The sequence below is a fragment of the Rana temporaria genome, chromosome 11 (genome assembly GCF_905171775.1).
Source record: "Rana temporaria chromosome 11, aRanTem1.1, whole genome shotgun sequence".
Taxonomy (NCBI): Eukaryota; Metazoa; Chordata; class Amphibia; order Anura; family Ranidae; genus Rana; species Rana temporaria.
This window is the reverse complement of record NC_053499.1, coordinates 162074384-162088774: the sequence shown is the minus strand read 5'-3', so window position 1 is coordinate 162088774 and position 14391 is coordinate 162074384. Positions and strand designations below refer to the sequence as shown.

Below are 14391 nucleotides of genomic sequence, written 5' to 3'. Positions count from 1 at the left end.
CACCTCGAGATGGACTTACCATCAGACACAGTAGGCTCTGCCTATGGGCACATCGGGATGGACTTGCCATCAGACACAGTAGGCTCTGCCTATGGGCACCTCGGGATGGACTTGCCATCAGACACAATAGGCTGTGCCTATGGGCACCTCGGGATGGACTTACCATCAGACACAATAGGCTGTGCCTATGGGCACCTCAGGATGGACTTGCCATCAGACAGAGTAGGCTGTGCCTATAGGCATCTTTTCTCCTGCCTAGTTGTCTATCACACATTTTTATCAGTAGAGGTGGTGTGGAAAATGGTGTATATATGGTGTGATGTGGATATGGCTTTATGCCCCACATTGTCTCTCTGGATCTCTCATACCCTACATTGTCTCTCTGGATCTCATACCTCACATTGTCTCTGGATCTCTCATACCCCACATTGTCTCTCTGGATCTCTCATACCCCAAGTTGTCTCTGGATCTCTCATACCCCACATTGTCTATCTGGATCTCTCATACCCCACATTGTCTCTCTGGATCTCTCATACCCCACATTGTCTATCTGGATCTCATACCCCACATTGTCTCTCTGGATCTCTCATACCCTACATTGTCTCTCTGGATCTCTCATACCTCACATTGTCTCTGGATCTCTCATACCCCACATTGTCTCTCTGGATCTCTCATACCCCACATTGTCTCTCTGGATCTCTCATACCCCACAATGTCTCTCTGGATCTCTCATACCTTACATTGTCTCTCTGGATCTCTCAGCATTGTCTCTCTGGATCTCATACTCCACATTGTCTCTCTGGATCTCTCATACCCCACATTGTCTCTCTGGATCTCTCATACCACACATTGCCTCTCTGGATCTCTCTGCATTGTCTCTCTGGATCTCTCATACCTTACATTGTCTCTCTGGATCTCTCATACCCCACATTGTCTCTCTGGATCTCTCAGCATTGTCTCTCTGGATCTCTCATACCCCACATTGTCTCTCTGGATCTCTCATACCCCCACATTGTCTCTCTGGATCTCTCATACCCCACAATGTCTCTCTGGATCTCTCATACCTCACATTGTCTCTCTGGATGTCTCATACCCCACATTGTCTCTCTGGATCTCTCAGCATTGTCCCTATGGATCTCTCATACCCCACATTGTCCCTCTGGATCTCTCATACCCCACATTGTCTCTCTGGATCTCTCAGCATTGTCCCTATGGATCTCTCATACCCCACATTGTCTCTCTGGATTTCATACTCCACATTGTCTCTCTGGATCTCTCATACCCCACATTGTCTCTCTGGATCTCTCTGCATTGTCTCTCTGGATCTCTCATACCCCACATTGTCTCTCTGGATCTCTCATACCCTACATTGTCTCTCTGGATCTCTCATACCCTACATTGTCTCTCTGGATCTCTCATACCTCACATTGTCTCTGGATCTCTCATACCCTACATTGTCTCTCTGGATCTCTCATACCCTACATTGTCTCTCTGGATCTCTCATACCTCACATTGTCTCTCTGGATCTCTCATACCTCACATTGTCTCTCTGGATCTCTCATACCCCACATTGTCTCTCTGGATCTCTCATACCCCACATTGTCTCTCTGGATCTCTCATACCCCACATTGTCTCTCTGGATCTCTCATACCCCAAGTTGTCTCTGGATCTCTCATACCCCACATTGTCTCTCTGGATCTCATACACCACATTGTCTCTGGATCTCTCATACCCCACATTGTCTCTCTGGATCTCTCATACCCCAAGTTGTCTCTGGATCTCTCATACCCCACATTGTCTATCTGGATCTCATACCCCACATTGTCTCTCTGGATCTCTCATACCCCACATTGTCTCTCTGGATCTCTCATACCCCACATTGTCTCTGGATCTCTCATACCCCACATTGTCTCTCTGGATCTCTCATACCTCACATTGTCTCTCTGGATCTCTTATACCCCACATTGTCTCTCTGGATCTCTCATACCCCACATTGTCTCTCTGGATCTCTCATACCCCACATTGTCTCTCTGGATCTCTCAGCATTGTCTCTCTGGATCTCTCATACCCCACATTGTCCCTCTGGATCTCTCATACCCCCACATTGTCTCTCTGGATCTCTCATACCCCACAATGTCTCTCTGGATCTCTCATACCCCACATTGTCTCTCTGGATCTCTCATACCTCACATTGTCTCTCTGGATCTCTTATACCCCACATTGTCTCTCTGGATCTCTCATACCCCACATTGTCTCTCTGGATCTCTCATACCTCACATTGTCTCTCTGGATCTCTTATACCCCACATTGTCTCTCTGGATCTCTCATACCCCACATTGTCTCTCTGGATCTCTCATACCCCACATTGTCTCTCTGGATCTCTCAGCATTGTCTCTCTGGATCTCTCATACCCCACATTGTCCCTCTGGATCTCTCATACCCCCACATTGTCTCTCTGGATCTCTCATACCCCACAATGTCTCTCTGGATCTCTCATACCCCACATTGTCTCTCTGGATCTCTCATACCCCACATTGTCTCTCTGGATCTCTCATACCCCACATTGTCTCTCTGGATCTTTCATACCCCACATTGTCTCTGGATCTCTCAGCATTGTCTCTCTGGATTTCTCATACCCTACATTGTCACTCTGGATCTCTCATACCCCACATTGTCTCTCTGGATCTCTCATACCCCACATTGTCTCTCTGGATCTCTCATACCCCACATTATCTCTCTGGATCTCTCAGCATTGTCTCTCTGGATCTCTCATACCCCACATTGTCTCTCTGGATCTCTCATACCCCACATTGTCTCTCTGGATCTCTCAGCATTGTCTCTCTGGATCTCTCATACCCCACATTGTCTCTCTCAGCCCCTTCATGAGATCTACTTCTTCCAGACAGATGTTCTTTAATTAGATGTTGGGTTGTAGAAGCTTCTGATCTGATGGGTTTTTAGTTTATGCTGAACAGGAACAGATGTGTGTGTGTGTGTGTGTGTGTGTCCATAATCCGTGTCCCCAATGTTTATGTATGTGTATGTAATTTCTATCTATATTTGTGTGTGTGTATACTGTATATGTATGTGTGTGTAATGTATGTGTGTGTAATGTGTGTGTAATGTATGTAATGTATATGTATGTGTGTGTGTGTGTGTGTGTGTGTGTGTGTGTGTGTGTGTGTGTAATGTGTATGTAATGTATATGTTTGTGTGTGTAATGTATATGTATGTAATGTATTTGTGTGTGTATATGTGTGTGTATATGTGTGTGTAATGTATATGTATGTAATGTATTTGTGTGTGTATATGTGTGTGTATATGTGTGTGTAATGTATATGTATGTAATATGTGTGTAATGTATATGTGTGTGTGTGTAATGTATATAAATGTAATGTGTATGTAATGTATATGTATGTGTGTGTAATGTTTGTATGTGTGTGTAATGTATGTGTAATGTATATGTATGTAATGTATGTGTAATGTATATGTGTGTGTAATGTATATGTGTGTGTAATGTATGTGTAATGTATATGTATGTAATGTATGTGTAATGTATATGTGTGTGTAATGTATGTGTAATGTATATGTATGTAATGTATGTGTAATGTATATGTATGTAATATGTGTGTGTAATGTGTGTGTAATGTAAGTGTGTGTGTAATGTATATGTATGTAATGTATGTGTGTGTGTAATGTGTGTGTGTGTGTAATGTATGTGTAATGTGTGTGTACTGCTCTCCGGGGGGGTTAGTGTTGGGTTTGTATAGCTGTGATGTGACGGGTCTGTACATGTCGGCCCCCTGTGATTCCTGCGATACAAACATGCAGCCCACACACAGAACATGTCACACACACACACATATGGAACATGTCAGTCACACACACACGGACACACACACGGACGGAGTGTCACTTTGGGATCCCACCTGTCAGTTGTGGGCATGCGGTTATTTTGGGCTGCTCTTTCGTGGGCCGCCCCTCAGCCTGCACTCGGTGCCAGTGTGTGTGTGTGTGTGTGTGTGTGTTAGTGGAAGGCGATCACACAGCTATAGACAGAGGGGTGAAGCTACAGCAAGGTAAGTGCCATTCACCAATAAGTACCGGACACGGCCCGGGGCAATATAGAAGAATTGGGGGCCCCCCTTATTATATAATGACAGTGTGCTTTGGATGTGGATCAGGACTCCCCCCGGGGGAAGTTATCTTCGGAGCGAATGCGATGGATAAGGACGGCGTTCCTCTGTGCGGTTAAAGGGGAACTCCGCCTGCAGCTCCAGTTTGGTATTTCTGTGCAGGTCACACCGAGCTCATCAAACTTCCAATTGGTATTTATTAGCTAAACTGTGTCCCTGTGTCTGTGCAGGCTCTTGAAGTACGAGTCCTGGAAATGGTGAAATTAGCTTGTTGCTGCTCTGTGTCTTCAGGAACGTCATTCGCTGAGAGCCCGGCCCATTTGGGTGGTGCTTCTCCACTGGTGGGGGAGGGGCATGAAGTTGAATTCATTTATATAAATGTAAAATATACTGTGTGTGTATATATACTGTATATATGTGTGTGTGTGTGTGTGTATATACTGTATATATGTGTGTGTGTGTGTATATACTGTATATATGTGTGTGTGTATATACTGTATATATGTGTGTGTGTGTGTATATACTGTATATATGTGTGTGTGTATATATACTGTATATATGTGTGTGTGTATATATACTGTATATATGTGTGTGTGTATATACTGTATATATGTGTGTGTGTGTATATATACTGTATATATGTGTGTGTGTATATATACTGTATATATGTGTGTGTGTGTATACTGTATATATGTGTGTGTATATATACTGTATATATGTGTGTGTGTATATATACTGTATATATGTGTGTGTATATATACTGTATATATGTGTGTGTGTATATACTGTATATAATTGTGTGTATATATACTGTATATATGTGTGTGTGTGTGTGTGTATATATATATAATTGTGTGTATATATACTGTATATATGTGTGTGTGTGTGTGTGTGTATATATATATAATTGTGTGTATATATATATATATATATAATGTAATTGTGTGTGTATATATACTGTATATATGTGTGTGTGTGTATACTGTATATATGTGTGTGTATATATACTGTATATATGTGTGTGTGTATATACTGTATATATGTGTGTGTGTGTATATATACTGTATATATGTGTGTGTATATATACTGTATATATGTGTGTGTGTGTATACTGTATATATGTGTGTGTGTGTGTGTATATATATATATAATTGTGTGTATATATACTGTATATATGTGTGTGTGTATATATACTGTATATATGTGTGTGTGTGTGTATTTATATATAATTGTGTGTATATATTATATATATACATATTGCCAAACTGTAACTTTTTTGTGCCATAAGCGTTTACTAACCACTTAGGCAGGTAAAGGACCCGGACAGTTTTTGCGATTCGGCGCTGCGTCGCTTTAACTGACAATTGCGCGGTCGTGCGACGCGGCTCCCAGACAAAATTGGCGTCCTTTTTTCCCCACAAATAGAGATTTCTTTTGGTGGTATTTGATCACCTCTGCGGTTTTTATTTTTTGTGCTATAAACAAAAATAGAGCGACAATTTTAAAAAAATCAATATTTTTTTCCTTTTTGCTGTAATAAATATCCCCAAAAAAAGATATAAAAAAAAGTTTTTTCCCTCAGTTTAGTCTGATACGTATTCTTCTACCTATTTTTGGTAAAAAAAAATCGCAATAAGTGTTTATCGATTGGTTTGCGCAAAATGTATAGTGTTTACAAAAAAGGTGATAGTTTTATTGCATTTTTATTAATAATTTTTTTTTTACTACTAATGGCGGCAATCAGCGATTTTTTTCGTGACTGCGACATTGCGGCGGACACATCGGACAATTTTGACACATTTTTGGGACCATTGTCATTTTCACAGCAAAAAATGCTATAAAAATGCACTGATTACTGTGAAAATGACAATTGCAGTTTGGGAGTTAACCACAAGGGGGCGCTGTAGGGGTTAAGTGTGACCTCATATGTGTTTCTAACTGTAGGGGGGCGGGGCTGGACGTGTGACATCATTGCTCATGTTTCCCTATATCAGGGAACAGACGATCGATGACAGCGCCACAGGGAATGTTTGACCATTCTTCCAGAAGAGCATTTGTGAGGTCAGGCACTGATGTTGGATGAGAAGGCCTGGCTCGAGGTCTCCGCTTTAATTCATCCCAAAGGTGTTCTATGGGGTTGAGGTCAGGACTCTGTGCAGGCCAGTCAAGTTCCTCCACCCCAAACTCGCTCATCCATGTCATTATGGACCTTTGTGCTCTGGTGGGCAGTCATGTTTGAACAGGAAGAGGCCGCCCCCAGACTCCTCCCACAGAGACACAAAAGTGAAAGAGGTTTATCTATTCCATACGCCAGAATTTCTTTACGTTTTTATTTTAGATCTATAAACCACAGACCAGTGTGCGAGCTTCTGGTGTAGAAAGAGATGCCCCACCCCAAGGCCACCTGGTTTCCCTGTAACCTTAATCCAGGTAAACACAACTCGCGGTTTGTAGACTCACCTGTCCCGCGCCAAACGTTCTGCAGCAACACAAACCGACACCGGAAAATATCCAACTTCACATGCAAAGAGGGTGAGGTGGGCATTGAACCCAAAACCCCAACGCTACAATGATAGGCACTGAGCCACTCTCTGCTGTGAACTCACCAGGAAATGTGGCAACCTGCACTGTTAAAAGAAAAACAGAGTGGTTTTGTATTTCGTTATTTATATTTAGGGTTTTATTTTATACTTATTTATATTTTTATATATTTTATATATTTATATTTTTATATAATTTTATATTTTATTTTTATATATTTTTATATATTTTTATATAATTGTATATTTTATTTTTATATATTTTTATATAATTGTATATATTTTTTTTATATATTTTTATATAATTTTATATTTTATTTTTATATATTTTTATATATTTTTATATATTTTTATATAATTGTATATTTTATTTTTATATATTTTATATATTTTTATATAATTTTATATTAAATTTTTTTATATTTTATATATTTTTATATAATTTTATATTTGATTTTTATATTATTTATATTTTATTTTTTTATATATTTTAGAGGTAAATATGTCTTTATTGTTTTTCAACAGAGAAATACAACACATATAATCATCTAGGGCCAGATTCACATAGAATTGCCCTGGCGCAGCGTATCAGTGATACGCTACGCCGCCGTATATCTTACCTGGCGGAATTTCAAATCCACATCGATTTCGCGCCGTAAGATATGGCGGCGTAGTGTTTTTCTGGCGGCGTATTTGAAATTGGCCGGGTAGGGGGCGTAATTCATTTAAATGAAGCGCGTCCCTGTGCCGAATGAACTGCGCATGCTCCGTTTTGAAATTTCCCGCCGTGCTTTGCGCGAAATGACGTCGCACCGACGTCATTTTTTGAACTTAGACGTGAGTTACGTCCTTTCCTATTCACGGACGACTTACGCAAAAAAAAAAATTTTCAATTCGACGCGGGAACGACGGCCATATTTTAACATGGCAAGTCTATCTATACGCCACAAAATAGCAGCTTTAACTATACGCCGCGAAAAGCCGACTAGCGACGACGTAAGAGAATGCGACGACCGTGCGTACCTTCGCGGATCGACGGAAAAAGCTAATTAGCATACCCGACGCGGAAAACGACGCGAACTCCACCCAGCAGGCGCCAAAGTATTACACCTACGATCCGAAGGCGTACGCCTGTCGGATCGAAGCCAGAAGCCGTCGTATCTTGGTTTGAGGATTCAAACTAAATATACGACGCGGGAAATTTGAAAGTAACCTGGAGTATCAGTAGATAAACCAGCGTACTCGCTCTGAGGATCTGGCCCCAAATGTCTACAGCATAGGAATTTTATATATCATTTATATTTAGGATTTTATTTTATGCTTATTTATAATTTTATATATTATTTATATTTTTATATTTTATTTTTATATATTATTTATATTTTTAAATTTTATTTTTATATATTATTTATATTTTTAAATTTTATTTTTATATATTATTTATATTTTGGATTTTATACCTATTTATATTTTTATATGCGTAAGTCACTGTATTTTGTACACTCTACTGTTGCCGGATCTCTACTCTACATTTCCATGTTCTGTTGGGAAGGCACTTTGAGGGGGAGGAGCTCCGTCGGTCCACCTCCGGGGGGGGGGGGGGGGGGATTTTCTGGGCGTTGCGTCTCTCTTCTCATGGTTAAAAAAATAAAGTTTTGGGTTCCTAAAACTTTTGATAAAATAGAAGGGATCCATCGCGCGAATATTACGAACACAACGGAGTAAACATTGGATATCGGTCATATTCTTCCTTTTTTTTCTCCGCAGTGATGAACGGGAGCAGCCACTCCCCCACCGCCATCAATGGAGCCCCGTCCACCCCCAATGGTTTCAGCAACGGACCCTCCGCGTCGTCCTCCGCCGCACTAACCAATCAGCAGCTGCCCCCGGCCTGCGGAGCCCGGCAGCTCAGCAAACTCAAGCGCTTCCTGACGACGTTACAGCAGTTTGGCAGCGACATCTCTCCGGAGATCGGGGAGCGGGTGCGGGCGCTGGTGCTGGGACTGGTGGTGAGTACCGCGAGCAGGACAGCACAGCTGATTACCCCCCTATCCCCCAAACCACCCCGCCCCCCCCCCCATCCCCTAAATCACCCAGCCCCCCCCATCCCCTAAATCACCCAGCCCCCCCCATCCCCTAAATCACCCAGCCCCCCCCATCCCCTAAATCACCCAGCCCCCCCCCATCCCCTCAATCACCCAGCCCCCCCCCATCCCCTAAATCACCCAGCCCCCCCCCATCCCCTAAATCACCCAACCCCCCCCATCCCCTAAATCACCCAACCCCCCCCATCCCCTAAATCACCCAGCCCCCCCCATCCCCTAAATCACCCAGCCCCCCCCATCCCCTAAATCACCCAGCCCCCCCCATCCCCTCAATCACCCAGCCCCCCCCCATCCCCTAAATCACCCAGCCCCCCCCCATCCCCTCAATCACCCAGCCCCCCCATCCCCTAAATCACCCAACCCCCCCCATCCCCTAAATCACCCAACCCCCCCCATCCCCTAAATCACCCAACCCCCCCCATCCCCTAAATCACCCAGCCCCCCCATCCCTTAAATCACCCAGCCCCCCCCATCCCCTAAATCACCCAGCCCCCCCATCCCCTAAATCACCCAGCCCCCCCCATCCCCTAAATCACCCAGCCCCCCATCCCCTAAATCACCCAGCCCCCCATCCCCTAAATCACCCAGCCCCCCCCATCCCCTAAATCACCCAGTCCCCCCCCATCCCCTAAATCACCCAGCCCCCCCATCCCCCCCGAAAAAGAAAATTCACCCCTCCTTGCACAAATCGTCTACCCCTAAAATTCCCCCTCCTAATAAACCCCACCCCCCCAGCACAAATCCCCCCTCCTAGCACAAATCTTCTCCTCCCCCTATTACCTCTACCAGCACAAATTCCACCCAAATCCCCCCTCCTAGCACAATTCTTCTCTCCCCTGCCCCCCAAATCCCACCTTCTAGAACAAATCTTCCCCCCCCCTCCCCACCTCCCAAATCCCTCCCTCATAGAACAAATCCCCCCCATTACCTCCCCCATCACAATTTCCACCCAAATCCCCCCCTCATAGCACAATTCTTCTCTCCCCTGCCCCCCAAATCCCCCCTTCTAGCACAAATCTTCTCCCCCCCCCATTACCTCACCCAGCACAAATCCCCCCCCTCCTAGCAAAAATATTCCCCCCGCCTCCCAAATCCCTCCCTTGAAGAACAAATCTCCCCCCCCCCATTACCTCTCCCATCACAATTTCCACCCAAATCCCCCCCTCATAGCACAATTCTTCTCTCCCCTGCCCCCCAAATCCCCCCTTCTAGCACAAATCTTCTCCACCCCCAAATCCCGCCCCTCCTAGAACAAATCTCCCCCCCATTACCTCTCCCAGCACAAACTCCACCCAAATACCCCCTCTTAGCACAACTCTTCTCCCCGCCCCCCCAAATCCCCCCTCCTAGAACAAATCTTCTCCTCCCTCTATTACCTCTCCCAGCACAAATCCCCACCTCCTAGCACAATTCTTCTCTCCCCCGCCCCCTGAATCCCCCCTCCTAGCACACATCTTCTCTCACCCCCTGCCCTCCGAATTTCCCCTCCTAGAAAAATACTTACACTCTGCCACCCCCAAATGCCCCCTTCCAACACAAATCCCCTCCCCAATCTCCTTGTGGCCCCACCTCACATGATCCCACAGTGCCCAGGGCAGCCTCCCCCTCCTGCCCTCCCCCTTGTCCCGGTCTTGTTCAGGCAGCCCCCCCCCCCCCCGGTCATTTCCAGGAAAGCTCCAGGTGGAGACGTGCGTATGAAGGTCTATAAAACGTTTTTTATTCTATTTTCCCAGAATTCCACTCTCACCATTGAAGAATTTCACTCCAAACTGCAAGAGGCGACCAACTTCCCGCTCCGCCCCTTCGTCATCCCCTTCCTAAAGGTAAAACTTTCCTCCTCCTCAATCACGTCTTTTCTCTTTATTAAGGGACAGCACGGCTGATCTCGGAAACCCTCAGAAAGGCTCGGGAACAGAGTATTTCTGAATGATTCCCGAGTATTTCCGAATGGCTCAGAACTGGAGAGCCTCGGAAATACTCGGGGACAGCTCGGCTGATCTCGGAAACCCTCAGAAAGGCTCGGGAACTGAGTATTTCCCAGTGATTCAGAGTATTTCCGAATGGCTCCGAACCGTTCCGAGAGTCACCAGCGCCCACCTCTGGCCAAATGCGGTACTGCACACCCCATTAAAATCCTTTTTTTTTTTCCAGGCTAACCTTCCACTTCTGCAGCGGGAGCTTCTTCACTGCGCCCGCTTGGCAAAGCAAAGCCCGGCCCAGTACCTGGCACAGCATGAACAGCTGCTCCTGGACACCAGCACCAGCAGCTCCCCCAACGACGCCTCTGAGCACCTCCTACTGGAAGTGAATGAGAACGGCAAGAGGCGGACACCTGACAGGTATGACCATCAGCAGGAGGAGAGGAGGCCACCCCCTGTATTTTTTTTAGACATGCAGCTGTTTTTGCCACACCTCTGAAAAGTGATCTGTAGCCAATCGCTTCTCAGAGGCTTATCGCTTTCTCTCCGCCTGTTTTAACCCGGTAGGTGTTACCCCATGGGGGCTGATTTACTAAAACTGGAGAGTGCAAAATGTGGTGCAGCATAAAAAAAAAAAACAATCAGCTTCCAGTTTTTTTGTCAAAGCTTCATTGAACAAGCTGAAGCTAGAAGCTGATTGGCTACCGTGTGCAACTGCACCAGATTCTGCACTCTCCAGTTTTAGAAAATTAACCCCTGTGTGTTATTGTTAAGCGTTGTTGTCTTCTTTTCAGGAATGCCAATCAGCTGCAGCACCTATCTGTGTATTCTGAGAGCAAAACCCTGCTGCTGTCAGAATACACAGATCGGTGCTGCAGCTGATTGGCATTCCTGAAAAGAAGACAACATCGGTTAACAATAACACACAGGGGTTGATTTCCTAAAACTGGAGAGTCCAGAATCTGGTGTAGTTGCGCATGGTAGCCAATCAGCTTCAAGCTTCAGCTTGTGGATGAGAAATCTCCTCCTGCAGTGCTGCAGGCACTGACATATGTATTCTGAGAGCAAAACCCTGCTGCTGTCAGAATACACAGGTCAGTGCCTGCAGCACTGCAGGAGGAGATTTCTCATCCACAAGCTGAAGTTAGAAGCTGATTGGCTACCATGCACAGCTGCACCAGACTTTGCACTCTCCAGTTATAGTAAATCAACCCCCCCATCATGTGTCACAGCCACGGTTATGTGGCCCTGTTTGATGGGGGGGATGATTTTTGTTGGCTGCCTGAAGGGGAAGGGGGGTGGGGGTGTAGCAAAAAGGTGGCTCAACCGCCTAGTATTGCTGCCTTCCACCCTCAAGTCTTAACAAGCCCTTACAGTGTAGGAAGGAGCTGTAAATCTTAGCACAACCATTGTGCAGCACTGCAATGCAGGAAACAGTGGGGTAGATTCAGGTAGGGGCGCGCACTGCTACGGCGGCGCAGCGTACCGTTTTTACGCCACGCCTCCGTAAATTACTGGAGCTACGCTTCATTCACGAAGCATTTGCTCCGGCGTTTCGTAAAAGGGGCCGGCGTAAGCGGGCGTAATTTAAATGATCCCGTAGGGGGCGTGGATCATTTAAATTAGGCGCGTTCCCGCGCCGAACGTACTGCGCATGCTCCGTCGGGAAAATTTCCCAACGTGCATTGCGGTAAATGACGTGGCAAGGACGTCATTTGCTTCGACGTTAACGTAAATGGCGTCCAGCGCCATTCGCGATCCACTTACGCAAACGACGTAAATTTCGAAAATCGCGACGCGGGAACGACGTCTGTACTTACCATTGGCTGCGCCTCCTAATAGCAGGAGCAGCCTTGCAACGAAAGCGACGAATGCAAACGACGTAAAACACGACCGCCGGGCGCGCGTACGTTTGTGAATCGGCGTGAGTATGCAATTTGCATACTCTACGCTGACCACTACGGGAACGCCACCTAGCGGCCAGCGTCAGAATGCAGCCTAAGATACGACGGCATAAGAGCCTTATGCCAGTCGTATCTTAGGCTACGGTCGGCGTATCGAGCTTTCTGCATACAGAAAGTAGATACGCCGGCGCTACTTGGCAATTACGCTGCGTATCTATGGATACGCAGCGTAATTGCTTGCTGAATCTACCCCAGGGCTTGTATTTGTAAGGAGCAAATATGGCTGCCCCCATGTATTTACAGTGGAACCTTGTATTGCGAGTAACGCGGTTTACGAGTGTTTCGCAATACGAGATATTTTTTAAATAGCTTGTTTTGCAAGGAGAGCAGGATTCAAGCCGCTGGGAAATGCAGTACCACGTTTGGCCAGAGGTGCGGGGGCGCCGGTGACACTCGGAGACACTCGGAGACACATTCCTGGATTGGAGATCGGACTGATGTGTCCGGTTATCAGAAAGTAATGTCGTTGTTGTTGTTTTTTTTGAGTTGTGAATTGTCAAAGTAAAAAAACTTTATAAATACTTTTCCTCAGGACCAAAGAGAACGCACAGGAAGGTCTCCACCCGGATCACCTTGCCAAGCGGCCATGCACCACAAGCCCCGCCCAACGATACAGTCCCAGCAATGGACTCCTCCACCCGCCCACCAATGGACTCCCGCACCCCACCCCGCCTCCTACTCAGCACTACCGCTTGGAGGACATGGTGCTGGCCCATCACTACCGGCATACAGACCCTCGGGAACTGCGAGATCGACATCGGCAGGCAGGTATGGGAGACGCTCCGGCATGTTTCGGTGAAATGGTACAAGAAGCAAAGAGGCTGAATGGGAATAGCCCGGCATAGATGGACCATAGACAGCCGGCCATAAAGGGTTCAAATCTCCGAGCCGAGATTGAGACCATGTATGGGGCTGGCTAAATGTACCCAAGTTGATCCTTCGATTGACTTGGGTACAACCAGCCTGCTGTATTTTACATGCAATTATTGCTAGCGGCTGTTATAGCTGCTATTAATCATCACTGTGCTCTCCCGGCACCCCCACCCCCCTGCTGGGAGAACACAGTAACTCCTTGGCTGACTGTTGTTGCAGGAAAGAAATTCACTCCATCTATGGCCGGCCTGAAGCCTGGTACACACTAATTGGGGTAGATTCAGGTAGGGGCGTGCAATGATACGGCGGCGCAGCGTATCGTATTTACGCTACGCCGCCGTAACTTACAGGAGCAAGTGCTGTATTTACAAAGCACTTGCTCCGTAAGTTGCGGCGGCGTAGCGTAAATGGGGCCGGCGTAAGCTAGCGTAATTCAGATGTGGAATGGGGGGCGTTTTTCATGTAAATGTATGATGACCTGACGTGATTGACATGCGCCGTCCGCGTACATATCCCAGTGTGCATTGCTTCCAAGTACGGCGCAACAACGTATTGGTTTCGATGTGAACGTAAATTATGTCCAGCCCCATTCGCGAACGACTTGCGCAAACGACGTAACAAATTCAAATTTCGAAGCGGGAACAATGTCCATACTTAACATTGTCTGCGCCTCCTAATTCAGGAACAAAAACAAACAAGCTATGATTAAGCATTGACACTCAATGCGAAACGCGTCAGCTGTTCATCCCACTGTGTGCTGATATCTGTAGTGCATTTTTTCCTGTACCCAATAAAGGGCACGTCTTTTTTCAAGTTACTGGAGTGCGGCTGTCCATATCCTTATTGTTTTTGAA

The 14391-nt window shown here is 45.9% G+C and overlaps 1 protein-coding gene across 3 annotated transcripts in view; it reads left to right on the top strand.

Moving 5' to 3' along the window:
- CBFA2T3 (CBFA2/RUNX1 partner transcriptional co-repressor 3) overlaps positions 1-14391 on the top strand; it is a 50840-nt gene that overhangs the window by 23219 nt on the left and 13230 nt on the right. For all 3 annotated transcript variants that reach the window (XM_040329610.1, XM_040329612.1, XM_040329611.1), the window contains exons 3-6: positions 8444-8685; positions 10515-10604; positions 10933-11120; positions 13197-13432. In XM_040329610.1, the coding sequence (XP_040185544.1) occupies positions 8444-8685; positions 10515-10604; positions 10933-11120; positions 13197-13432 (756 nt within the window). The remainder of the gene's footprint in view (positions 1-8443; positions 8686-10514; positions 10605-10932; positions 11121-13196; positions 13433-14391) is intronic.